Source organism: Symphodus melops, assembly GCF_947650265.1.
Source record: "Symphodus melops genome assembly, chromosome: 1".
NCBI lineage: Eukaryota > Metazoa > Chordata > Actinopteri > Labriformes > Labridae > Symphodus > Symphodus melops.
The window spans coordinates 35853772-35879449 of record NC_136691.1 but is presented as its reverse complement, the minus strand read 5'-3'; the positions used below and the strand labels follow the sequence as shown (position 1 = coordinate 35879449).

General features: G+C 43.7%; 1 protein-coding gene across 11 annotated transcripts in view; it reads right to left on the bottom strand.

Annotated features, from left to right (window-relative positions):
• fbrsl1 (fibrosin-like 1) overlaps positions 1–25678 on the bottom strand; it is a 286413-nt gene that overhangs the window by 14719 nt on the left and 246016 nt on the right. For all 11 annotated transcript variants that reach the window (XM_079351337.1, XM_079351327.1, XM_079351336.1 and 8 more), the window contains 3 exons: positions 21105–21153; positions 1960–2407; positions 580–839 (listed from right to left, as the gene is read on the bottom strand). In XM_079351337.1, coding sequence (XP_079207463.1) covers positions 580–839; positions 1960–2407; positions 21105–21153 — 757 coding nt within the window. The remainder of the gene's footprint in view (positions 1–579; positions 840–1959; positions 2408–21104; positions 21154–25678) is intronic.

Genomic DNA, 25678 nt, shown 5'->3' with positions numbered 1-25678 from the left:
CCCTGATTGAGCGCTAAACTTTCCCTTCACTACGTAGTCCACCAAATACAGAAGTTCCAAAATTAAATTCAGGAAAGAAGGAAAGACATATTTAAAGATCAAACAATAATATAGTGTAGTCTGCATTATAAGAGGTTTTAAAATGTAATAAATGAGCACTTACCATGTCAGCAAAACACACAAACTAATGAGTACATTAGGAAGCATGTTACAGTTCTACTTCTACTCCAACATATGTGTTCCTAAGCAATGTTACTGTATATACAAAACATTTGAGTGGTGTAGCACTACACACACTGTAACAAGACCTGTGTTCAGGGTATCACACCTCCATACTCAGAGATGATAAATGTGTGTGATCTTCAAAAGTCTAAAAAAAAAGGAACGCTTTAAAAAAGTGTTAGAAACCAGATTAATCAATGCCTCGACAGTTTCTAACACTTTGTTCAACTGTTAAAAACGTGTTATATTATGAAGTATTAAGTTAGAAAAGGACACTAAACGCTAGCATACTAAAGGGTCCTAAGAGATTGATCTGCAATGAAGACACCGTCTAGCATGTGAGGTGTGCGGCTGTACCTGGGTAGGGGGTGCCAGCGGGGTGCCCAGGCACCACTAAACTGTTGGTCGGTAAGGTCGGTGGTGGCGGCAGTGTGGCTGGGGTTGCAAACATGGCCGAATGGCGATGGGCCGGGCTCCGTAAGGAGGAATAGTGCGAGGTAGAGAGGTTAGCTATGGACAGAGGCAAGGTGGGGGCCGATGAGGGGAGCCCACTGAGGTGATGGTGAGGGGAGGGGGGCAAGTGCTGTTTGGGAAGACCCACTGGACTGCTCCTGTGGCTGAAGACATAAAGGGAGACAACGGGAAAAAAATGTGTCTGTTAATAAAATGTACAATTTATTGATACAACTGAAGGCTTTATTATAATCATCAAACAGTTTTCCGTCACAATGAAAAGTGTGTACAGATAGTACTCGTCCTCTGTGTAGCACGTTTACATGGGATACCTTTGTTTGTTGTGCACGCGTGCTCATTGCTTTATTTCCTGTTCAAATGTCGAGTAAGAAAAGTGCTGTGCTACTAACCTGATTCTGTTTCTGACTGATGATGTGTCTGACACGTAGGCATGACAGAAAAGGAATGATTTTCTAACAACAAAGGCATCTGCATCTGCGTTGACTGACTGACTAAACATGGAACATGATTTGTTATCGGACAGACTTAGATCATTCGTTATCATCAACTGCTCGGGCGTTCTTCCATGCGTTGACATCTCTCCATTAGTGCATGTCAACAGGATCCTGTCTGTGCACGTGTGTGTACTTAAGCCTGAGTGTGTAGCACGTCTCAATAACACAGTGTAAGCGTAATTTCCCCCCCCTGTGGGATAAATCAAGGATATCTTCCTCTTCTTCACTTTGGTCAGGATAAAATAACGTTAATGTTGTATTTAAAGTATTTTGCAATACCAAAAAAATCTCTGTCAAGATCTGTTTGATTTTAAAGTCAACATGTCAAAGTCCAATTGATCGTTTTTTCGCTCATAAAAACGGGAGTCGAACAGTCCGATGGAACAACAACATCACTCAAATCTAACTTTGCCAAAAGGAAATATTGAACAGAGTTTGAACAAAGACAGGTATTTTAGAAAAAGGAAGCAGTCCTTGAGAAAGATTGATTGAAATGTATTGCAGAGCCCTATTTGATCTTGCAAATAAACCTAATGGGACACGTTTTGCATCTTTGCACTTATACAAAATTGCTTCGCAAATATCGCAATACATTCAACAAAATGCTGTATCTTTTTTGACCTGTCACTGATGACTCATAATTGTGATGACAGGTGTAGCATGAGTGGTGTAAACAGTAGTGGTTCGTACCTTGTTGGTTATTAAACGGTTTATTCATAGCAGCAAAGATCTAACACCTGTAACCGAACATGCCCTTGAAACAACCCACCTGATGTCGTGGAGGCTGCTGTACAGCGGGTGATGCACCTGGTGGCTGATTACTGGCCGTGCGTGGTGCTGCGGGGGTGGTAGAACACGAGGCTCCAGATGTGCGTGTGGGTGAGGATGAGGGTGAGGGTGAGGGTGAGGAGGGTGGAGCTGGGGGTGGGGGTGGGGTTGTGCCCTCAACAGGGGAGGGGTAGGGATAGGGGGTGGAGGTGGCTGCTCCTTCTTGACACTTAGTGGAGGCGGGCTGGGGAGGCGCGACCTAGGGGGCTCGAGGGGGGCCGCAGCTGCAGCCGGGGCAGGGGAGCCCGTAGGCGCCGACGCCGGGGTGGGGCTAGGCACGGGAGGCGTGAAGAGCACCTCACTGTGGCTTTGCTCCTGGCTGCGCTGAAGACCTGAAACTTTGGCTGAGGTACAAGTCTTGGATTCGGGACTCTCATTCGTTGGCACACCTGAGAAGAAAGAAACACGACGACACGTTAGAAAAAAATCGTTAAAACTACATCTGGAAAAGTTCGTCCGACAGTGTTCACTTCGTTTTTGTAGCTGGTGAATGCTAATCTGATTGTTTTACACACACACACACACAGTCACAATGATTTAGAGCCAGTTTAATAGTTATTGAAACACTCAGATATTGATTTCATAGCTTTTTTTCTGACCAATTTGGTCATATATGTCATCATATATTCCCCATGGACACTGTTATATGTGGACTGAAGGGGTGTTTATTTCTGGGCATTGTTGATCAAAGATAAAAAACACAGCTCCCTTTCCTACTTTATGATGTCGTCCACATGTCTTTTGTCCAAAGGTTCTTCCTGCCTCCCTCTCCCTAGGTTCCATTAAGTCTTTAATCAGGTCATTTTCATGCTTGACTATAATCAGATGATCCAATTTCTTCCCGCAATCCAGTCAGTATGAATAAATCACAGCTAATTAAAGTTAAATGTCGGCCCCTATTCAGGGCTTTGCTGAGCACACAATCTGGCATGAAATAATTATGTTTCAATTGTGCTGTGAAGGGAGATCGTGGCCCCTTATCTTGGCCTCTCTGCCACCGTGCCTTCCTATCCCCCTGTCCTGATCTTTCAGGGGATTTGGGAAAAAACCACAGCAAAGTCCTCAGAACTCAACCACTTTGTCTTTTCCATTCATCAAGGGTCTATTCAAAAGACAAGGAGCTTTTCTAATCAGCATTCCACTGAACAACGACTTTTTCATACTTGGGCTGTTGCAATTTAATGGCTGTAATTATATGCTGTTGTAGCAGGGAAATGAAAGTAAATGCAGCATCTCGACACCTTTCACATATAAAGAATCTACTTAATGAATAAGAAAAGACGTCTCAGACTTAAAAGAATTGGACTAAATGGGCCACCGAAAAATGGATATTGAGGAGAGGGTTGAGCTACAAAGACAACGGCTACTGAACTCAATAAAGCTGCCAGTGGAGGAATTTCGCTTCAAGTGCAGAAACATCGCATGCATAGAAAAAGAGAGGAAGAAAGTGTTCACACAGGGACAGAGGGAGATAGAAAGAGGGGAAGATAGAGGGCTGCCTGGTGGAGATGACGCTCTCTAAGCAGCTCTAATCTACAGCTCTGATGCAGCAGTACTTCAGTCACCAGGATTACTAGCACCTCAATTAAAAAAGCTCTACAGGCCCTCTCGGCGGTGACAAAAAAGCAAGAGGAGCCGGGAGCCGCTGTCAAGCTAGTGAGAACTCGACATGCAGCCCACTAATGGAATATCCAGTCCCTATTAACAGCGTGCTTAATCTTTCAAGGATCCTAACACCCGTAAAAAGACCAATAAAAAGGAAGGGCAGAGCTTTTACTTTTTTATTTGGTGGGCTCCCCCTCCCTGGCTCTTTGCATTTTATAGGGGAACTGAGGCTGGCTAAGGTGTCACGAGTTTCTAATGAATTCCGGGGTCCAGTGGTATACAGTCGTGAAGATTTACAGGGGTCTGGGATGTGGATCAAACTGTCAGCATATCGCTCCTGCTAACGAAAGACAAAGAGGAAGACTGAAGGCAGACACAGAGAGAAGGGCAGATACAGACAAACAGGCGGAGAAGCAAAAAAACACAGAAAGAAATGTCGCCGGTGGGTGATGTTGCCGTGGCAACCTGTTCTCCCAGACACAATGCCAGGCGAGTGATGCTGAACGAAGTCTCACTACGACCACTATGAGATACGGAGGGGTTTCAGATACTAATGCATGCAAGCCGGGGCCACAGTGAGTGTCGGGTTATCTTAATGATGATTCTAATGGTGTCTAATGGAGGCAGGGAGGTTCCAGCTCAGAACGACCGATTCCTCATTAAAATCACTCTGCAAGCATCGACACATAGACACAGACACTCAACAAAAAAATAGCGACAAAAAATCTGGGCATATTTACCACGCATAGAGAGTGTAGCAACAGCATCTTCATTAAATAGTAAAGAAGAACAAATAAAGGGGGAAAAAACTGACTTTATGGAAATCTCAATTTGAAAAATGTTCTTTGTTAGGGTGCTGGTTTAGCTCAGCAGTTAGAGTGTGCTCCATATCTTCAGAGATATGGGCTAGAGTCTGACCCTCAACACTCCCAGCTCTCTCCTACCAACACGTTCTGACTCTCTCCACTGCTGTATCCAAAAAAAGGCTAAAAATCTAAAATAAATCAAAGTGTTTGATGAAAAAAAAGCCAAAGCGTTTCTATATAAATTACCGGTTACACAAGTTCAGAACCAATGACAATATGATGAAACATCTTACACTACGACAGAACCAGGGACAATATGTAAGCATCAAGAGCGTATTCCAGCACCATGATCAGGATATAAGAAAAAAACATTTAATACTGTGATAACATTAAACCTGTGTGTTTAAATTAGATATAACCTAAAGTTCCCATTATTTAAATAAGTCCTGGGTTCAAATGGCTTCCAAGGATTAGTTGCAGCCACATGAAAACCAATTAGCTGATGGCTAGTAAGGGTTTCATCAGACTGACTTAACAGCACGAGTGAATGCTTCTTGAGATAACAGTTGTTATGAATTGAACCGATACAAAAAAGATTAAAACGAACACATTAAGTCTTATTAATTGTGTTTTAGGGCAATCAAGGTACATATCACCATAAAGCATGTACATCAATTTCTATATCTAATATTATCGATATGTTTACAGTTAACACATAGAGCTGGTGAGACTTGTATAATATAATATAATATATTATAATATAATATAATTGTGTAATTCTATCCAAAATAGTCTATGGGATTGTGTGATTGTTATTTAGGCAGGAGATGCTTCAGCTTCTTTAGCAACATACTGGCTGTCAAGAATAGGGAAAACTGTTAATATGATTTCTCTTACCAATACCAGCGAGACTGTTATGTCACATTTTAAGTGTTTCAGCCATTTTAAAAGTAAACTCAGTTGATATGATGACAGTGATGCCTCTCTGACACATGTAACCTCAGGGATCTATGCAGCGAAACAACTGTTCCAACTCTGTCCCCACACCACAAAACCACATATATGTCAGCTGGAGTTTCAAACATTTCAACAAACTTCCTTATTCAGCATTGTGTTGTTCTACTTTTGTTCGGGAGCTGGAACTCTCTTCCCCTACAATCACACAGTGAAGAAACAGTAGGCAAGCCACAGGCAGCCATGTGAAACAAATTCAAAACGAGTGTCTGTACAAAAAATATGCTGTTGTGAATCCCTGTCCCGCAAACCTGAGCAGATGGTGTGACTGAGTCAGGCAGGTTGGGGGGGGGGGGGGAGTAGCCTGCTGGTGGGGGGTCCCTCCCCCAGAAACATACACACACACACACACAAACCCCTCCCGATATCTGGGTTAGTGCACCGGGGGGACAGGGACATTCCCTGGGGGTGTTGGCAGGTCTGCTCACCAGATGACATCTTATCCCAGTATTGATCTTTTTATAGTTGTTCCTGCGGCCCTGCTTACTCAGGGGAATTGAGCCCTGCCCTGTGTGCACGTGCCAGGGTTTGTGGTTGTATGGGGGTGGGTGGACTGGACGGAGGGCTGGGGAGAGGAGGGACTGAGGTAGCAGACGGACAACAGGCAGCTGGGATTAGCTGGTCATGACTGATGTGTCCAGTGGGGAGTCTGGGGTGAGCACAGTGTCGCTACACAGCTGTTCCCGCCTGCAATATCCTTCACTTGTGACCCTGTTTGTCCCAGTGGAACATCTGGAGAGCTGGCACGGAGCTGCTCCTATGTGGTCTTTACGCAGCCAGATGGCCCAGCTTGCAATGGCTTGGACCAGTCTGGAATGGCTTGGCCCTGAGGTGGACTAGGATGTGCTGTTGTCATCATCCAAAAGGCAGTAACAGAATAGCGCGGCTCTTTGCTGACAAGGATATCTGTCAGATGCTTGATCTTTTGGTGCATTACATGTCAAGAACACAACACAGAACCCCTGAAGAAGAGCACAGTACACTTTTCCTCTCAAACGTTTTTAGTTTGAAAACTGTTGCCTTTAAAGCATTCTCTTTAAAGCTTTTACTTCAACCACTTCACTTTAAACACACCTGGCTACCTGCTAATGGACCCACCGACCTCATGAATGAGACAAGAGCCCTAGAGAATATAAGTAGAGGATTTAAGTATTCGGCCTCCAACTAAAACCCTCTGCAACTATGCTGTGAATGCAAATAAGTGTGTTACATAAATTACCTGCTCACTGCTGCCATGAAGCCACAGCCAGGGAAATAGAACCTGTATGCAAAAAGCCTTTTCAGATTAGATATGAGGGTATGCAAATTCTCCCTGTGACAAGGGGGGTCTGGGGCTAAGAGAAGCTTAAGGCCACTGGGTGTTCTCATTTACTAGGCAAACACCGCGGTTCACTCCCTTCATGGCTTTGCAAAAGCACAAAACAGTCAGAGTAGAGATAAAAAAAAGGGACATGAACAGACAGATATTTAAATAAAGCGGCATATCTGTTGAAAGACGTTGGAGGATGCAGAAGGTATGCGAGGATGCACGCTGCCTTGATCCGTCTCCCGCTGGCTCTGGTTGACAGAATATTCTGCTTCTCTTGACGGTTGAGCTCACAATGATTTGGTTTTTGTACCTCTGTAGACAAGCAATCTGCACAGAGCCAAGGCTTAGCTCACGAATGAGTGACTGTGGAAGATGGCTATAACAGATACTGGCAGAAGGCAGAAAACCGTAGTCTTGCCAATCAACACTTCATAGCTGCAGGGTATTCAGTCATCAAAAAAGGTGGGGAGGAATTCAACCAAATTATTTGTACGAGATGAACAGAAGTGCTTAGCAGTGTTGAATCATCGCGCTAATAATAAAATCATAGGAGAAATTTGTAATGACTTGCTTTTCTTCACACTGTTCAATCTGCCTCAAGCATCTCCAAGCTGGTAACGAGGGGAGCCAAGGCGACGTTTTTGCAAATCACTCAGAGATGTTAATGAGGAAGTGGACAAGGATGAGCCAAGCCAAGATAGCATAAGAGTGGGGACAGCTGGCACGTTTCAATTATTTGTCTCTGTCTCTTCACTGCAGCTGACAAAAGGGGAGGATGGCAGCAGAACGGGGATGGGTGTTAAGCTGTAACACGTTTACAGTCAATGCCTGGGCATAAATTGAGAACCTAATGTTCGTTTCAGAGAGCTGGCAGCTCAAGCCATGGGATGAATCAGTTTTTCCGACGCATATTGGATCCTAAATCAAACACCGGCCATATGGTGGAGGACACATATGCCATTCACCTCTCATTGCACATATGCCAAGTTTGTGGATGGAGGCAAGTGACGTGGAGCACATCCTAAAATCATAAAAGAAAGAAAGAGAGACACACTGAGGTCTTAAAGTTAATGATGGACGTATTTTTCAGCGGCGCTCTAAACATGATGTCAAACCTATATAAACTCCTTGCTACAATGAGACCTCCATGTACTTTCCTGAACCTCCATCCAGACCATTTTCCCAATAGAATCTCACGTGCTCTGGGATGGCCATCAGCGTCTTAAGAACACAGCCAGGTCGTCTAAGGTCAGTGCCGCTGGGCTCTCCTAAATAAAAGGGTTGGACTCCTTGGAACTTTCAACATAAAAGCTCAAGTCTAATAGCTCCTCAGACACGGCCCACCCTGCCAGCCTGGAATTTGACCCGTTTCACTGTCGCTGACCCCTGACCGACCCTGGTGACTGCCCTTGCCCTAAGGCTGCTGTGGATGGACAGCCAACAGGCAGGGAAAGGGAGGGGCCATCTAAACATTATGGATGAATTGTGTGTTGAAAAGAAGGGAAGCCTTCAGGAGTTATTTGTGAAATGCTGCAAGCACTAGCCTTATCATTTCATTAATTAGCATGACACGCCTGCCTGATGGACTTGAACGCCACAGCAGCAGCTGTCTCAATTGATTACGGCAGTGGACGTGGTGCTGCAATTATCGAGGTGACTGGAGACAACGCCTGCCACTTCTAATAAAGGACTTAACTCCTGCTTCCCACATCACAGCACAGCGGTGGGAGGACAGTGGCAGCCTCCCTGTGTCTCCCATACCTTTAAGACCTTTTCAGAGTATCTCTGTGGGCAGCCGTGGAGCTCAGTGTGGGCTGTAGCTCTTGAGCAGCGTGTCAGCTTTACTTAAGCTTGCATAACGCTTGAACAGCAGCACTTTGGTGCCCCACAGGAAAGCATCCTCTATTAGCCCACCAGCTGGCTCCAGGAAGAATGGGAGGAATGGAGGGAGGGAAGGAGGTGAAAGAATGAGATGTAAGAGACACAAAGACAGAGAGCTTTTTTGCCAGGAAGCTTCAAGTCTAAGCAGAAAAGGAGGTAAACAGAAGCCCTGCTTTCCAGCTTCATTTCATGTATGAACATGCATGCAGCCCTCATGCCTCGAAGTGGATCTAATATTATCTTTCAGAGCCAAACTGATTACTTTTGAATGGAAGGGAAATGGCTGGGTGAAAATCCTTCAACAAATCCTAAGTGGCATGACAGTAGGCTGAAAGAGCCTGCATGTTTTTCTTTTCTTCCTCCTCCATCTCCATTTTCACTCCCCACTCAGAAAGGATAGCAACAATTGCTGGCTGACAGCTCCTAAATGTTCGCCATACCTCATTCATTGTTTTGACATGTGCAGCTTTTGTTATTTAGTGCCTTGAATGGGGTAGGACAAACATCTTGGCCGACGTATCATATTTCCTCAAGTGTTTTGCGGATGCAGAAATTTGCAGTTCAAGTATCACAAGCTGTGGTGAAGAATTGCCTGAGCTAGTCACCTGCTTGATATTAATAAAGAAGCTAATTCCATGATGATCATAATACCCTTTACCAGCCAAGAATGCTGAGGCCAAGTGGTGGATGTATTTATAGGTGGCAACGGCTAAAAACAAACATCAACAACTTTCAAAGTGCTACATCATCAATCAACCCCACATTCCGTGTCTTCTTCTTGTCCTGATTACATGTTGAAACATCCTGTTGTTGCAGACCAGGACTGCTTTCTTCACTTGCTGATCAAAGCTCAGAGTGCTCAGACATTGAAACGTTAAATCCTAACTATTTTTGTTCTATTCTGTAGTTTTTGGATATAAAATTCAAAGAGGTGAATTCAGAACAAATAATTTCATCCACATGTTTTTCATAGTAAAATATCCCAATGTTATGAATTCAGTGGCTGTTAAAAATTATTTGCTTATTATTATTTGCTTGGATGTGTTTTTAACTTAAGCTTTATTGACTCAAATAAGCATCGATGATCATTGTCACTGTTTATAATTGAATCAATTCAAAACATTTATTTTTTAAATTATTTATCAATAGTTTTCATTTATGCAAGCTTTAAATTAAAGAGCAAACAGTATCTTTAACCTTTTCATTTAACGACAAACAGTAGAGTCTAAATGATGTACAGTGTGTGGGAGATTTCCCCTACAGGGAGGGTGGATGGAATAGGATAAGATCTTAGTGAGCTATTTGTCTAAAGATAGCACCCCGGTGTGCGTTAAAGTGCTTACGCTTAAGTTTCACAAATCTGCGGCCCCCCCAGGGGGATCACACTGTCCGGTATAGACTCACTGATGTAATCAATGCCTCATCTATAGGAGGATCCTGCTGCTGAGCTGCTCCTGGGGTGCTGCTGGGTAATTAGCCTTACAGATGGAGACCCAGCAGCTGCTGAAGAGCAGACTGGAGCTGCCAATTCCAACTGCTAATGGCTACATGCTAAAAGAGCAGTGTTCTTCAGGGCTAGGAAACGTTATCGTAAGGCCTTGTTATATCTGAAAGTCGATGTACAAACACATTTTTCACAAGGGTTGTTTTAATTAGTATGGGGGGGGGGGGGCTGGACAGAAACACATGAGCCTCTTAAATTCCTCTTTTCTTCTGTCTCTCAAGTACCATGTTCTCCACCAATTCAGAAAAAGAGTGATAATTGCGACCCTGTATCACCTTCACAAAGTTTTGCTGTCCTACCTTGCACCCCATTTATCACTGTTGATTAGAGAGACGGGCAAGTGACAGAGAAAGAGTGATAAAGTGACCCAGTCTGGAGGAGACAGAGGGAGAGAGGTTAGTTAATAAGTCAGAGGAGAGAGGACGGGGAGCAGAGGGCAGGGACTCATGTCAGGTAGACTAATGGAAACACGGCCCTGATCTGTGGGGCTGCTGCTTACAAAAACCCACCATTGTCTGCACCTGTCTCCTTTAAGCCCCTAGCTACACATGTGGAAGGCTAGCAACACGCACACTCAAAGAAAGTAAATCTGGGTCTAGCCTGCTCCAACCATGGTGGACAAGGAATATTAACAGCAGCCTGCACGTTTTCAGGGCTTATATGAGCTGCTGCATTTCACCGTGGCTTTCCAAGTGCAGCAAGTGAAGAATTGATTTGTTAGGAGTATGAAGGCGGTGTGTGAGTTGGGGGAAATGTGTGAATGTGAGTATGTTTGTGAGAAGAGAGGGAGGGGGGAGCACGGTAAAACAGGAGCGAAATTGGAGCCAAATCGCTTGTGAGATGAAACAGACTACACCAGAAAAAAAAAAAACAACAAAATAAAACAACACAAGGCCCGGGAAAAGTGTTGAGCGAGGCAGCCTGGCACAAAAGCAAGAAAACAGAAACAAAAGAAAACAAACACACTTTTCTTTCAGCTCGACATATTTCAGACTGCAGATGACAAAACAACAGTGAACGAGTTAGAGGAATCAAAATCAAACCGCCAAGTGTGTCTGACTGTTTCATGAATCCGTGTCGAAGCGGAGACTCCACACTACATCAAACCCTGTAAATTCTCCTGAAAGCCTCCTCTCTCCCTTTAGCAGCCAGCACTTAGATTATTGTGTGCAGCTAAAAGGTAAGTGCTGGGAGTGTCACACTTGAGAGTGTGTTTTAAGCACCATAAAGTATCAAGACCCAGATGGCTCATCCTCCCTAAAAAACATGTCCACTCCGTCTCGGCTCCAGCAGCACCTGCTCCCAGGATTAGGTCAGTGCTACGCCAATCCAGCAAACTAATACTGTGTGCCTCAGTTGATAAGAAGCCCGGGGCCCTTTGGCACATGTCCTGCACTTAACAGTTGATGAATCAATACCTGTATCATTTGAGTTAGCGATAGCCACATATAGATCTTTTATAAAAACACAGCCGGCCGCAATTCCAATGGAATATGTCACGGTTGGGCTTCAACAGATGTGGTCCTTTTAGGTTGATATTATGTATTATAGTTTTTGACAGAGCATGAAGATGACTGGTTTTGGTTATGCTACTCAATATGTTTCGATGTGACGGATCAAGTTTGAAGTTTGAACACAGAATGAAAAACATGAATAGAAAATAGTACAGGATAGATATGCTCTAAATTCTTGAGTAGCAGCCCCTCCATTACGTGTTCCATTAAGAAAAAAATATACATTTATCGGTGGAAAACACTGATTTCTGACATTTTACTTGTTTTATATATAAAAAAAAGTTACTTTCTGCCAGTACTTAATTGTGGTTGATGTTTTGTCACAAAATAATTAGCATAGTGTAAAACAAACTTCTTATTGGTTATGGCATAAGATCAGTATTGGAGGCTGATATCAACACTGGTGTGGGTAACCAACAGCTCTTAATAACAATCTCTGTCCCCACTTTGAGTAAAGTTAATTGATCAATTGTCAAAACCATTGACGCTAGTGTAAATAAGCTAATAGGTCCTTTAATGGTACAATAAAGATGAGAAAATAATTCTTTTAAAAACGAAAGATTGTTTTAAATTTTGCAAACTGTGCCCCCATTATGCACCGGCCACCGCTCATCAGAATAACCCAAATTATTAAAGATATTTGAAAAGAGCAAAGTCCTTAATAAATCCTTAATGTAGTTTATAGAGGTGTAAAAGGCTAATTAGCAGGACTGTATATTAGTCTAACCTTTGTAGTGTGATGATAGGACTCTGTACACACTTCTCCATGGGTCATGTAGCATTGACGCAGTCGCTCTTGCTCTTTCCCAAAGCAAACAACAGTTAAATCCCAGCCCTGCTGCTCAACCCCAAAACAGCAGCACCATCCTAACAGCCAGGGAGGCTGGAGCCCAGTCTGTGCTGAATGGGGTTTTACAGTCAGCCAGAGACCATTAGGGGCCCCACCACCAGGGCCCAGTGCAGGGAATTTGCGGTAGCCAAAAACAACAGCCAAACAGATGACTGCTTGAGTATTGGAGGAGACCACACTGTGTATTTTCCCCTTTTCCCTAACCTTAGCTGAAAAGGCCAAAATTCATGCCCCACATCCCAGTGAATTACCATGTGTCTATTTACCAACACTGGGACAATTAATGGCATTGATGTGCTGTGAAATACAGAACCAAACACAAGCCCTTCCACAGCAGTGTGTGTCAGGTTACTGCTTTCACCATGTGTTGGGTTCAAGGGTAATAGCTTGGCTCTATCGCAGCCTCTTTAAACCCAACCCTCTGTCAAACATACTGCACCAGTTTCAACCTGTGGTAGTGTTTCTAGACAGAGTGGCTCTGATAAGCCACTGACAGAAACATGGATGCTAGTGTGCAGCTGGAGGAGAGGTATGGAGCACAAAAATACTGAACAAACAGCAGATGCAGACCACCCATCTCGAGATATTTGGAAAATAATTTATATGGTAGGATGATAGTTTTGTTTATACAGGATTTTGTTTCACAGGTTCACCTCCATTTCTCTTCCCTGGCATGTTCCTCCAATGCATGGATGTCCTTTTCCACCATGGAATTTCAAGCATTTTAGGTCTGTTCTGCTCCTGGCAATGGTTTCCCCATCTTTACAAGTCTTTGTGAACTGCTTCCCAAAACGTCCAATCCATTACAAGCATGTTTGTAATATCCATCTAGGCTGACGACTGTCCCCTTGCCAGCAATTGTACATTATCCAAGCATCGTGTTTGGCCACAATCACCTACCATCTGGCTTTGTCAATAAGCGTTACAGCCTCATCTGCAAACAACATTGGCTCTGAACGGCTCAACGCAGATGAGCTTAAAAAGCACATAGCTGAGAACTGGGATCTTCAAACAAATGCAGGGGGAAAAACCCACTCTCACTGGCAGGAGGACTGGAGTTTGGAATCAAGGATTAAAAACAAGAAAACCTGCAAGGGATCACAAGCGACACGCTTTACATCTCAGGCCTGACAGCAGTGATAACAGGCTGGTCATGTATTCTCCGAAGTAAACAATGAAAATGCCTTCCACACTGCAGCTGGCTGCATCTCCATTGGAGGAGGAGGAGGAGGAGGATTAAGATTAGACAGAAGATGTGATGAGAGCTACTGCTCTCCAGAGTTATCCTCTCTAAATACTTTTCTTTATCCTCTAAAAAAAAGAAGAAGCTAAAAACAAGCAGCCTGAATCCATTTTAGCCAATGTCGCTTCCCTGGTGAGATGGGTGTCAGCCTATGTTTCACAAATTGGTCAGCTAACCATGGGGGCTGCAGCTTATCAGCCAAAAAGCTTTTCACTTGTCAGGGAGCCTCTGATTTCCTGACTCACTGCTGAAGCATCAGCTCAAGACTTGGTTTATACAGAAGCTGTCACTGCCAACAGGGGATGGGTTCAGTATGCATATGTTGCTGTCAATTGAATTTGTTTATTTGTCTTTATTCATTCATTGAAATCTCTTTTATCTGAAATTCTTCACTCACTTAGCTTAGCAATTCATCATATGCATACTATCTAGGGTTTTCAAAGTATTAGTGGCTAAATTCAATAAGTTACTGCGAGTAATGGTATTTTTTGAACATGTTTAGAAATTAGCTTTTCAAAAACGGCTTTCTATTCCTGCTTCTATTTTAAAGGAAATAAAGTCTTCTGGTAAACTGAAGGTTAAAACATTAACTTCACCAAAGATAAAGGAACTCGCGACTGATCAAAAAGTATGTAAAAAAAAAAAGCTATAGAGGACAGTAAGAAAAGGAAATGTTAGAAGCGATAATGTGCATATTACTTTTGACTTGTCAAATGAGCCATCTAGGAGTTTTTTTAGGGGTAAATAAGGCATTCAAAGGGGCAAAGATGTCATTCTTTTTCATCACTTTGCCCACAGGAGACGCTGCTGTTAGTGCAGCGGATTAGCGATGGTGCACCTTATAGAACAAAATCAATGGGATTACAAAAACGTAATGCATGAATTTTGGACCTTGATTGCACTGTGATTAGCGCATAAACCCTGAGAGACCAACATAATTTCAGGACTTTATGTCCTGATGGAAATATTGCTGTTTAGATTCAACATGTTTACTTTTCCCTGCTGTTTCATTTGAACTGATAGCTGCACAGATAGAAATGTTGACTGAGGTATTTAGTTTCCGTTTGGTCAAGGCCACAAAAAAAAATGCTCACCCTTCTTTCTTTTCTCTTCATCCTGGTGATAGTGGAGAAGTAGTTAAAGTATAGTCGGAGAGGAGAGCCATGAATGAAAAGGCCAGGGCGACAGTAAACTTGCATTTTATCGTTTGTCCTGAGCTGAAAAGGTGACATTAAACAACCTCTATCTGAGCTTTCAGGCTGCACTGGACTGCTCAGAATGTTAATGGCTTAACACATTCAATATGATTTTGTGTTGTGTAGGAGCATAACCTCTGTGTCTTCCAACTTAAACAGCGCTACAGCACATACAGTACACTTTACTCTCGCATCACTCACTGAAAATGTACAGTGACATTGCAGCAGTCAAAATGCTTCCCTTCACCCTCACAACTCATCCCGAAAAGCCCCTCATGGCCTTTAGTGATTTTGTAATTGCTCCCTCTCTACAGCTCAGGATGAATCCATATTCAGTCAATGAACACAGAGCTTCACAAAGGACCCTAATCACGCAGGCTTCAATGCAACTCCCATTTTCTGTCACCATAGCTGATCACCACCCACAGGCTTACTGACACAGATGACAAGTACTGATGGGAGTGACTGACAGGTGTCAACCATCCTGACACGTAATGGCTAACATAGACGCGACGAGGGAGATACAAACTGACTATCAAGCAGAGTTTCAGTTTTGATGATTGAACCAGCAGAGACCCAATGCTCTAAACAGGAGCTGATTTAATATTTCATGTACGCTGGGCTCTCTGCAGAGGACAGTCACTTTCTAATGGACGTAATAGTGCTCTAAAGGCGCCACAGAGTGCACACAGGGATTGCATGACATATTAGCAATGCTTTTACAAGCCTGTTAATTGCTGTGCGATAAAAAAAACAAAAACAGGAGTGTCTGAAAACAGGCGGCTTGTAAGAGCTTGTTCAGTCTGACATCACTTCCTGAATCATACAAAACCAAACAATTCTCTTCAGCCGCTTTTAAGGTGCCAAGCCATAGAGGGATTGTGGGTAAAGCGGCCTAGTCCCTTTGACTGCCTGCCACTCAACATAAATAAAACATGGCAATGTAATCGTAATTTAAAACGCCATAAATATTGAAAAAGAATTAAAATAATTTATGGATCTGCTCAGCAACAGGATGTGTATGAGCGTGTGTGTGGGAGTGTTTTGTCTCCTCTCACTCCTCTCTCGCAGAGTACGGTGAAACGATGGGCAGCAGCGGTGCAAGCTGGGAATTCTGTAATTGCTTTTTCTGTCCCTGAAGCAGGCCTTCCTGCTTTAAATCAAAAAAGGCAATCTCTGTCAGTAATGGCTCAATTAATAATTAAACACGTGTCTTATCTCCGCTGAGCTCCCCCTATTTATTTTCATCTCTCCGACAGGGACGCCTGCACAAACAGCATTAGCACTATCAATAAAGGAGCATTATTATCAACCTTCTTCCTCCAAAAACAAATCAACCAGCTCATAAGCTGTCCTGCGTGTGTGAAGAGTTATAACCCCAAGACGAATAAAGTAACAAGACATATTTTTGGTTTTCTCAAATTTCTTCAAAGTGTTTTCTCCGCGACTGAGCGTGCAAGCTAACCCATCTGCCTCCAGTATTCCTCTATGAGGTTGTACCTTTTTAATACTTTAATTCAACCAGAGGAACACGTGAGTTTCTGTTAAGGCTCAGTAATAAGGAAGTTGTTTTTGAAAGCAGAGGAAGGTTTATTTTTGCACACAAAACCAACCTCTGGCTTCTTTTAGCACATAGGGCGACTGTGACACATGACTGTCCAAACCCCAAAACACCAGAGCTTGACGATGAGTGCTTTGTCTATACAGAGCTTATTGGAGGTCTTGATAAAAAAAAAAAAAAAAAAAAAAAAAAGCATGATCCGCCAGCTGAATGGACTTTGTCCAGGTACAAGAGGTGAGCTTCACCAGGCTTAGCTTTCACAGTGGTGAGGGCAGCTTTCAATTCCAGCGCTGGATAATCTGTGTGTGTGTGAAGTCTCTGCAGCTCTTGTGTTTTTCCAACAACATGTCTGCTCTCCAGCCAGCCAGAAATCCACACTCCATCTACCTCCACTCTATCCTGATTGGACGGCAGCGAAAAGCTGATTTGTTGGTCAGAGGGTCAACCTTCATTCATTATTTAATGGGTGAGAGGCTGCAAACAGTCGGGCTGGCCGCTGAGGTTAGTAATACATTACAGTGACCTGGCCAGAGGAGAGCTGCCTGGACGAATACAAACATGCTCTCTCATCTACTTCACTATGCCGGAGCTGCCCTCAATCCCCCTTGCCCCTGACCTTGCTGCTCCCTCTCCAGTCTCCATCCTTCCTCCCTTCTCTAGCATTCAGAATCAGGCAGGTACGACTGACTTTCATTTCGCTGGGGTTGCAGTGCAGGAGTGGGACTGTAGCTTTGACTGGTCCAGGTAACAGGAGAGGAGAAGAGGAGGAGGCGGAGGCCTGAGTTCTTTTATTGACATGCAGCAAACAGCAGTGGCGGAACAAAGGCCACTCAGCACCTATTGAGAGAGCAGGCCTACAGACAGGGCGGTTGATTAGCGATTCGACACGGGAACCCTGGACTGTGTCGCACATAATGAGAGCTTAGGGAGTGAGCCATGAGCCGATGGGGGAAGGAGGTATGAAGGAGGCAGGCGGAGGTTGACAGAGGGGAGAGGCGGGGTTCTACCATAAGGAATTGATTACCCACAAAAGCAGAATGATATAAAAGCAAAAAGGCTCTATAGGAAAAAAAACAAGGATATGGGCACATACTAAATCCTTAAGCTACGCCATTGGTAATGTGTTTATATATAAACAGTTAAAGGATAAGCCTTAAATCCACTGCCAAGCTAAATGGTTTATGCAATTTTTTTTTGTTTGTTTACTTCTGCGTCAATTAAGCAAATTGGTCCGACATCCCTGACGAGCAGGAGGACTGAAGTGAGTGGGTTTTAAATTCATGTTCAAAAGCTCCTATCTCCCTGAGCAGCACAGTAACCCTGTCTTCACCTTTCATGTGGCCTCAGAGAGATGTTAACAGAGTCAGATGTGCATGATGGGAGCTGTGTGTGTGCTTTTTTCCCTCCTCTTCGTCTGCACGCTCTCTCCTTCCTTTGTTCCACTGGTCTAATCCAGTATGTGTGGGCCGGTAAGTTTAATGGAAACAATTTATTAAGTCCGGCTTAAAATGCCATCTGCAGCTAAGCCTCCCAAAGCCGCTAAGCTCCTGGTTTCGCCCCGGAGCTTGCTGTGTTCACGCTTACTGTAATGCTCTGTTTAAAATGAGCACAACGGGTCAAAATTAATCAGGATTACAAGGGCACAAATCCACTTCAGAAATGGGTTTTCTACCAATCTTTCGCTTGCTATCCTAAGATGCCCCAGGTTATTGCGGGTGGACTGCAAAGCACACAGGGTTTACCCAAACACCATGACAGGTAGCATCACGCTAACACAACAGGACGTCAAAGTGGACAAAAAAAAATCCATAAAACATCTTTCCTGGACCCAACCAACAGGACTAAATCATACAGATACAACATTCAACATTGTCAGTGCAGATTCCAAAGTGTTCAACCCAGATATTTCTAGCTGGTGACAGCTAAGTGATAGTTCTCCGCTGTTTCCATACGAGCAGCACTGTGAAATGTTAGAAGAACACACTGTTTATCTGCGCTCTGAGGAGTTTGCCCCCTACACGCTCAGCAGCTACATTTAGCTCCTCATTCGCCTTCAAGCAAATGACATCAGTGAACTCTGACCTGCAGCTCAATAAGAGTAGACCTGAGAGGAGCACAAGCCTTCGCAGGCTTTTTACTTAAACATGCCATCCTCCAGGAAATCAATAATTTGCAGGAGGTTTAAGACAGGAAATAAACAAAAACCAATAGCTGTTAGATAATACTCGCCCTGTGCTGTTCCTTCCTACCTCATGACCACCAACACAGACAGACATTCAACTCAACTTGTGCCAGCTCTCAGCTAAAAACCTCCAAAGAGAATTACAGTGTGTACTGTATTATTAGAGATACTATTAACTCGGGCTATTATCTGCACTGCTGTCTTGCATCTATAACAGGTTGTCAACAGACTAGTGATAGAGATGACGAAAAGTAAATATGAGTGTAAGAAGGCAAGCGTCTCTGGGTTTTGCCCCCCTCCAAAAAAAACCATGCTCTTGTGTGCATAATTACAGCACTCTTCCTCTGCTGATTACAATGTTGGTCTTTCTCCCCTCTATTAATCCTGAACCGTTTCATTAACATGACAGACTGCAGGCCTGTGTGCAATTTGGACTAAACCTCGACTGTTTGTAACCCTAACTGCTCATCAAAACACAGTTCAGAGAGGAGCACAACGTTGAAAAGCAAGAGGGAGCGAAAAGAAACAACACGCATTACCTTGAGGAATGTACAAGCCAAACATCATCGCAGCATTATAAATTTATGTGTGCAATAATGTTTGTGTGTGTGTGTGTGTCTCCCAGCCAACAGCTCGACAGGCCCGGTGATCAGAGGGAAGAGGGCTTTTCATTGGTCCCAGAGGACTGTGAGGGAGACCGGTAATGGGACACATACGCTGCATTTTAAACCAGAGGAAACAGCCTGTGGGCAGCTCTGTATTACACACACAGAAAAAAAAAATGTCTCTGCTCAAAACAATCACTGTCCTAGAATCCATAACAGCACAAAAACAACAACGTTGTAAAGGCAGAGGAGAGCTAGTCTGAAAATGTTGCTTGATAACTTCGTCTTCCTCATCGTCAATATATCCTTCATAAAAGTGTTACCTCACCTTTTCTGACCCTCATTTCTAATTGGGTGCCCCTTATTCTATATTATTGCTTCTCCCAAACACGATCTGGTTGATCTGTGTGACAATCAGGATTGACTCTGATTGGATTATCTGGTTGTACAGTGTTAATCCACAGCCCTGTGTGCACATTAGCAACATCCACAGAGGCCTCCTCTCGCCAGCTTAAAGCAAAGTGTTGTTGTGATGTTTATTGAAACCAGAAAAATCCATGTGTGTGTGTGTGTGTGTGTGTGTGTGTGTGTGTGTGTGTGTGTGTGACTGTGCTTGCAGTTCTCCATGGCAGTGTGTTAATGTGCAGCCATGTTTTGTCCAGGGATGCAGCGAAAAATAAGTCAACGCTCTGACAGGTGACAACAGCAGCCCGATGAAGGAGTAATGGAGTCGGACGCGGTCGAGTTGTTTTAAGAAAATAAGTCATTGTCATTGTAAATGATGGTTTCACAAGGCTGCTCTTGGTCACAGGTGATTTTCATCTCACAGACTACTCTCCTACTTGTCAGCTCTGCTTTTCTGGAAGTTCACGCCTTTCATCATACATAGGAAAAAAAAAAATAAGTATAGTGGTAAACATCTTAAAAAAGGTCAACATGTCTAAATTAACACTAACGTGATTTCTTTTAGGATGACATGTTTAACAGCCTTGATGAAGCAGGCTGCTCTATTGCTGCAGACTGTCACATAGAAATTGCACTCGGTTGGCCATTTTACATTCTCCATCTTTCTCCCTCCCGCTTGTTTTTTTATGGAGCATTATAATGCTTTCAGCTCAGAGGGGATGTGGTCTGCATGCTGCTCTCTGTCACTATAGGAGGCTGATCATTCCTCTCTGGTTTGTCCATGCCTCCTGTATTCACATTTTTTTCTGCTCTGAACGATCCAGCATCGTGGCAGTGTGAGGATGCACGGGTGCAACTGAAACTTATTTCGTCTATACCGGTGCGTGTGTGTGTTTCCACTGACATTGACCCATGAGCAATCATAATCTCATGAGATGTGCATGATCATACAGAAGCAAAGGCTTTATATTCCATGTAGATGCAAACATGAACACACACACACACACACACACACACACACACACTAGGGTTTGGGCTGTCTGGGGGGCTGACAAAGCTCTTTCTCTCTTCCCTTTGGCATCCATTATGGTCCAGGCCTGCTGTCAGAGAGCTTGTATTGCCTGAGGGAAGTTCCCATTTGTGGGAGCATGTGGCAGGGAGGCTCTAAATCCTCTCTAATGAACCAATATGTAGGAGGGCTAATCCTTTGGTCGGGTCGTCCAAGAAACACCACTCTACACCCAGGCAAAAATGTATGCATATGTAGTCACCAGATCTCGTTAATGTCTGCTGACATTTAAATCTGAATGGTAGCGACAGGATTAGAGTGGAGGAGATTTGGACTCATTTTCTGCACCCAGTTGTGAGTATGAATGAGGCGGAGGAGGAAAGTAAACAGAGCAGGTCTTACCTTTGGGTGTGGTGGGGGAAAAGAGCTTCTCTGAACCTACATCAGACACCTGTAAAAACAAGAAGACAGACTGTAAGTGGGTTTGTCTAATGAGCTTATTTTGAGGCAAACTTCAGCCAGTCCTGTTTGCAGAAAAAACTCCCTCCCACAATTAAAGGTTATTCATCAAAGCTAATGCAAGCATTGCAACATTTAGCCTGCTCTGTAAAAAAAACATATTCAGCCACAAAAAGTGGCCATGACTTCATCTGGCTGACTGAGCATTAGAGTCAATGAAAAGACAGCCAAAGAGAAGAGCTCTCTTTGTACCTGATAACCCTGTCTGTTTTTTTTCTTCCTGTTGAGGTAACATTAGGTGGCACTGTTGTGCCACCTGAAAACCCACAAAGAGTGCTGTGGAAGACGAAGGAAGTCATTATGGTGGCTATGCAGCATTAGAGCGTAATGGCTCCTGCATTCACATATTCTGTTCTGCAGTATTTTGAATAGATTGTTTGATGTAAAAGCAGCGTCCTTACATTCAATATCAAAGACAATACAAGCCTTTACGTGGAGGAAACATGTTCTGACAAACGACATGAGCTTTTGTCTGGTTATTTCTAGTGAGCAGTAAAAAAAACACGGTGGATTACATGCATACAACATTGAGACACATGAGGGGGAACAGTATCTCACTAAAAAGTGATAGTAGAGACATCTAGACTAAACACCGAAAGGGATTTTCCTCTCTGCTTCAGATTGATATGTCAATTCTGGCAAGCGAAATCTAAACGAAAACAAACCATACAATCTGACATAAAAACATGTTAACTGGCCATATGTGAAATTTTTAAACACTCTGACAGAAAAGCAGTAAATCCACACAGAATCCGTCTTAGTGCATAACCGTAGCAAAATGTCTGCGTTCTTGGCAGATAATATTAACAATGGAAGTCCTCCTCAGCCTGTTATATCAGCCCATATAGGGGTTTTTGTTGAAAGCCACGAGTTTCCTTTGCTTTCGATCTTCTCATCTGGGTACTTCTCACTGTTAAAACGCTGCAAAAGCTGAACATATGTTCCAACCAAAAGGCCTGAGTGTCCTTAACTGCCATGCTTGTATTTTATGCCGCACAAAGGGAGCATATGTAAAAACTGAACAGTGAATCAGAGTGAGTGCAAGAGAGACAGAGACAAAAAGGGAACGAAAATGATTTGTAAACACAGATGGCTGTCCTTGGCATGCGTCTTAGTTCTTCACAAGTGTTTTGAGGACGTCCTCTTCTTTCCTCCCTAGTCCGCCTTCACTGCCACTGTGTTACTGTTCTCCACTGTGTTTGTCTGTCCGCGCCCGATGTCTCAGCTAACCACTACAACACAAAGGGATAAGCACAGCTGAGTCTATTAGAGACATGACAAATAACTATACTGTCACAATGAAGACTGGACGGTGTGTTGAAATATTTTACATCCTAATGAACAGAGTAAAGAGAGAGACCCTCACTGACTGCTTGAGCTTTTTCAATCATGTACAGTAAGGGAAATAATATAGTATATCAGATCTTTAGTTTGGTCTTTTAAGGATGGCAAACACTCATCTAAACAGAGATGTTTCCGTTCCCTCTTACAGTTGACTACACAGAAAAGACAGAGTGTTTTGCATCACCCTCATTCAGTCTCCCAGAACCTGGGCGCCAGGCTACAACACAGGCTCTTTGTTAGCTTTGGACAACATTAAACGCTCCAGTACCAAGCCTCAGCGCTCCAGTGGTACAACCTCAGCCTTGCCTTGAATCATGGCCCTGGAGGCCCTGGAAGAAAAATATGGTCTCAGGTTGAAATGAAGCATGTCAAATGGACACAAAAGTTGGCTGGGGGACATTCTTTAGGGTGGCACGGGGTCACAAAAAGCAAACCCAGCTCCCCCAGCGACAACAGGGTAGGTGATGCCATAACTAACTACGACAGTTAAAACAATTCTTATGACCACAGAGGGGTTTGAAAGTGGAGCAGACACAACATCCCTGAGAAAGGGAACAGAAAACGCTGTGTTTACCAAGTGCCACGATTACCCACTTCTCCTTATTCTTATTCTGGCCATTTGAGTGTGCAGTGAGCTGTTTTATATTCCAAACCTATTCCAAGGAACATCAACAACCAATATTTAGGCTTTAATGCTGCGTTTTGCACCTGCCAAGTCTGCATGAGTCAGTTGTATAATCCACAATTACAAGGCCAGCTTACAAAAGCACTTCTTTAAAAGGCATGTCAAAGCAGAGCCCTGATTTGGCTAGCTGTTGTTTTTGTTGAATTTTCTGGGTTTCGCTGGTCAAGTTTACATTTTTTCACAGGGCTGTGCTGCTGGCAGCCTGCGCCGCCTGCGGTCGTGGTGTGCAGAGGTCATGTATAACAAATTCTTCACACTCTCTTTGTTGAGGCAACCCTGGCTGCCATTAAAAACAGACGGGGAAAGACGAGACAGAGGGAAAATATATATAGAGAAAAAGAGACAGACAAAGAAAAAACTGAGGAGCAAAGGCCAGGTTTTCCAAAGGAAACAGGAAAATTTAACCATTTAAAAAAAATAATGGGGGAAATTCAAGCCACATTGCCTCGGAGCCAAAAGCCCTTGGAGTGGGCCGCAGGAAGCCTGACCTTTGAGGGGGCCGTCTGCTATCTGAGCCTGGGGCTTCAGGGGCCTGGGCTCCTCTCTGGAGGGCCGTCAGCAAGCCTCAGCTTTCCTTCCCTATTCTATTCATTAGCCATGCTTTATGATTCAGCTTCCTCTGAGCCACACAAGAGCTCCCTGAGGAAAGAGACTGCTGGAGAGAGGGAGAAAAAAGGGAGTGAGACTAAGAGAAGGGGGGGAAAAAGCAAGAAGGAGGTCATAGGGCCCAGCCGGGGCCCAGCTCCTAGCAGCTGTGAAATCCTTCCGTTTCCTCGGCAGGCGTAAAAGGAATGAGGGGGAGAAAGAGAAAGAAGGAGGCCAGGGAGGGAGCTGGGCCAGTAAACCCACCATCAGAGTGCTAACTCCCCAAAGAGCCACATGCAGAACCATAATTCCCAGATTTAGTGAATGCCAAATAACAAATTACACTGCTGTTTGTTTTAAAAAGTCCCCAACTTCCCTGAACACCAGTGACTTATTGGCTGCATAAATCTCCTGATAATAGCTGAGTCGCAGAGGGAGAGCAGAGAAACAGAAACCCCTCACTAGCAATAACAGAGACATTTACTGCAAGGCAAAATGCATTTGCTGTCAAAGCAAAGAAGCAAGAGGGGGGGGGGAAGCCTTGCAAATTTCCCATGTCCACATCACTTTTACAAAACAACACACCAAGCTAATTAATTTAGAAAATATGAGACAAGCTTAATTGCATTTTTTTTTGTTAAGCGTTAAAATGCTTCCCTGTTTAATTCAAGCACAATGGGCAATCTGAGCGAGGCGATGCCGGCAACAAGGGAGAGCGGTATAATCAACAGAATGACCTTCAGGCATACATTTATGAAAGGCATTGATCAGTTAAGGCTGTGATTTCACCAAGACAGGGAGGTCAGCAATTACCCAGATTCAATTAACCTCATTTAGTAAAGACTGCTGAGAGACCAATTTCTCTCCTTTAAACCCCCCCATCCCCTGCTTTCTATCAAATGATCCCCAGGCTGTCCATCTACCTTTGATCTGAAAGCTTCTACTGTACATGCCCTTCATTCCTCGGAGCTGAGCAAATTATCTCCAAACTGAAAGACATCCTACAGCCACAGGTTAAGTTAACACAGACTACATTAAGCCCCCCCCCCCCCCCGCTAAGGCAAAGCATGTAATGTCCACCCCTTCCCTGGTATAGCTATATATATTTTTTTTTACTAACACTGGCAGTGCTATCACAACATCCGCAGCACGGAAAAACAAAGAAACCTGTTTGTAGGCTTTTCTGTGGGCTCATGCCTGCAATGACTGTAATTACAACTCAGTTCCGAGTCATTTGGCACATTTACGAGCTACCTTTAACACTTAAGGTACCAAAATACCAGCCAATTCAAAATCATGTTTTCCCCACTTGAAAGAGGAAATATTGGCTGCTCGACACCAATGTTAAAACATCTGATTTATTCATGAATTATACATGAACGATAAGATGGAAATCAACACCCATGGCGCTATAACCACAAGTTAGTTATCCTATAGAATATGCCTGTTTAATAGAACTGAGGGACAAAAAAAAACAACTTCACTCATGCTTAATAGTCCGGTAAAAGTCTTGGTGTAGGGGGAGAGAGACTTGATGCTGCTCGGTGTATTGATTTGACATGAAATGGCACCAAGAAACTTACAAAGAAGCATAAAAGAAAAATGTGGAAAAAAAAAAAAAAGAAAAGATAGAGGGCAAAAAATGAAGAAGAAGGGAAGCAGGTGAGAGGGCACGCGTTCTGGCACAGACGGTCAGGTTCTCAATTACCCTGGCCGAACCTGCCTCTCCATGGATCCACATCACAACACCTCCCACGCGCACACACCTTTACACACACACACGTTTTTAATTTGCTTTCCTGCGTGGTGTTTCATCACTGTCAACTTCCTCCTTCATTGCCCT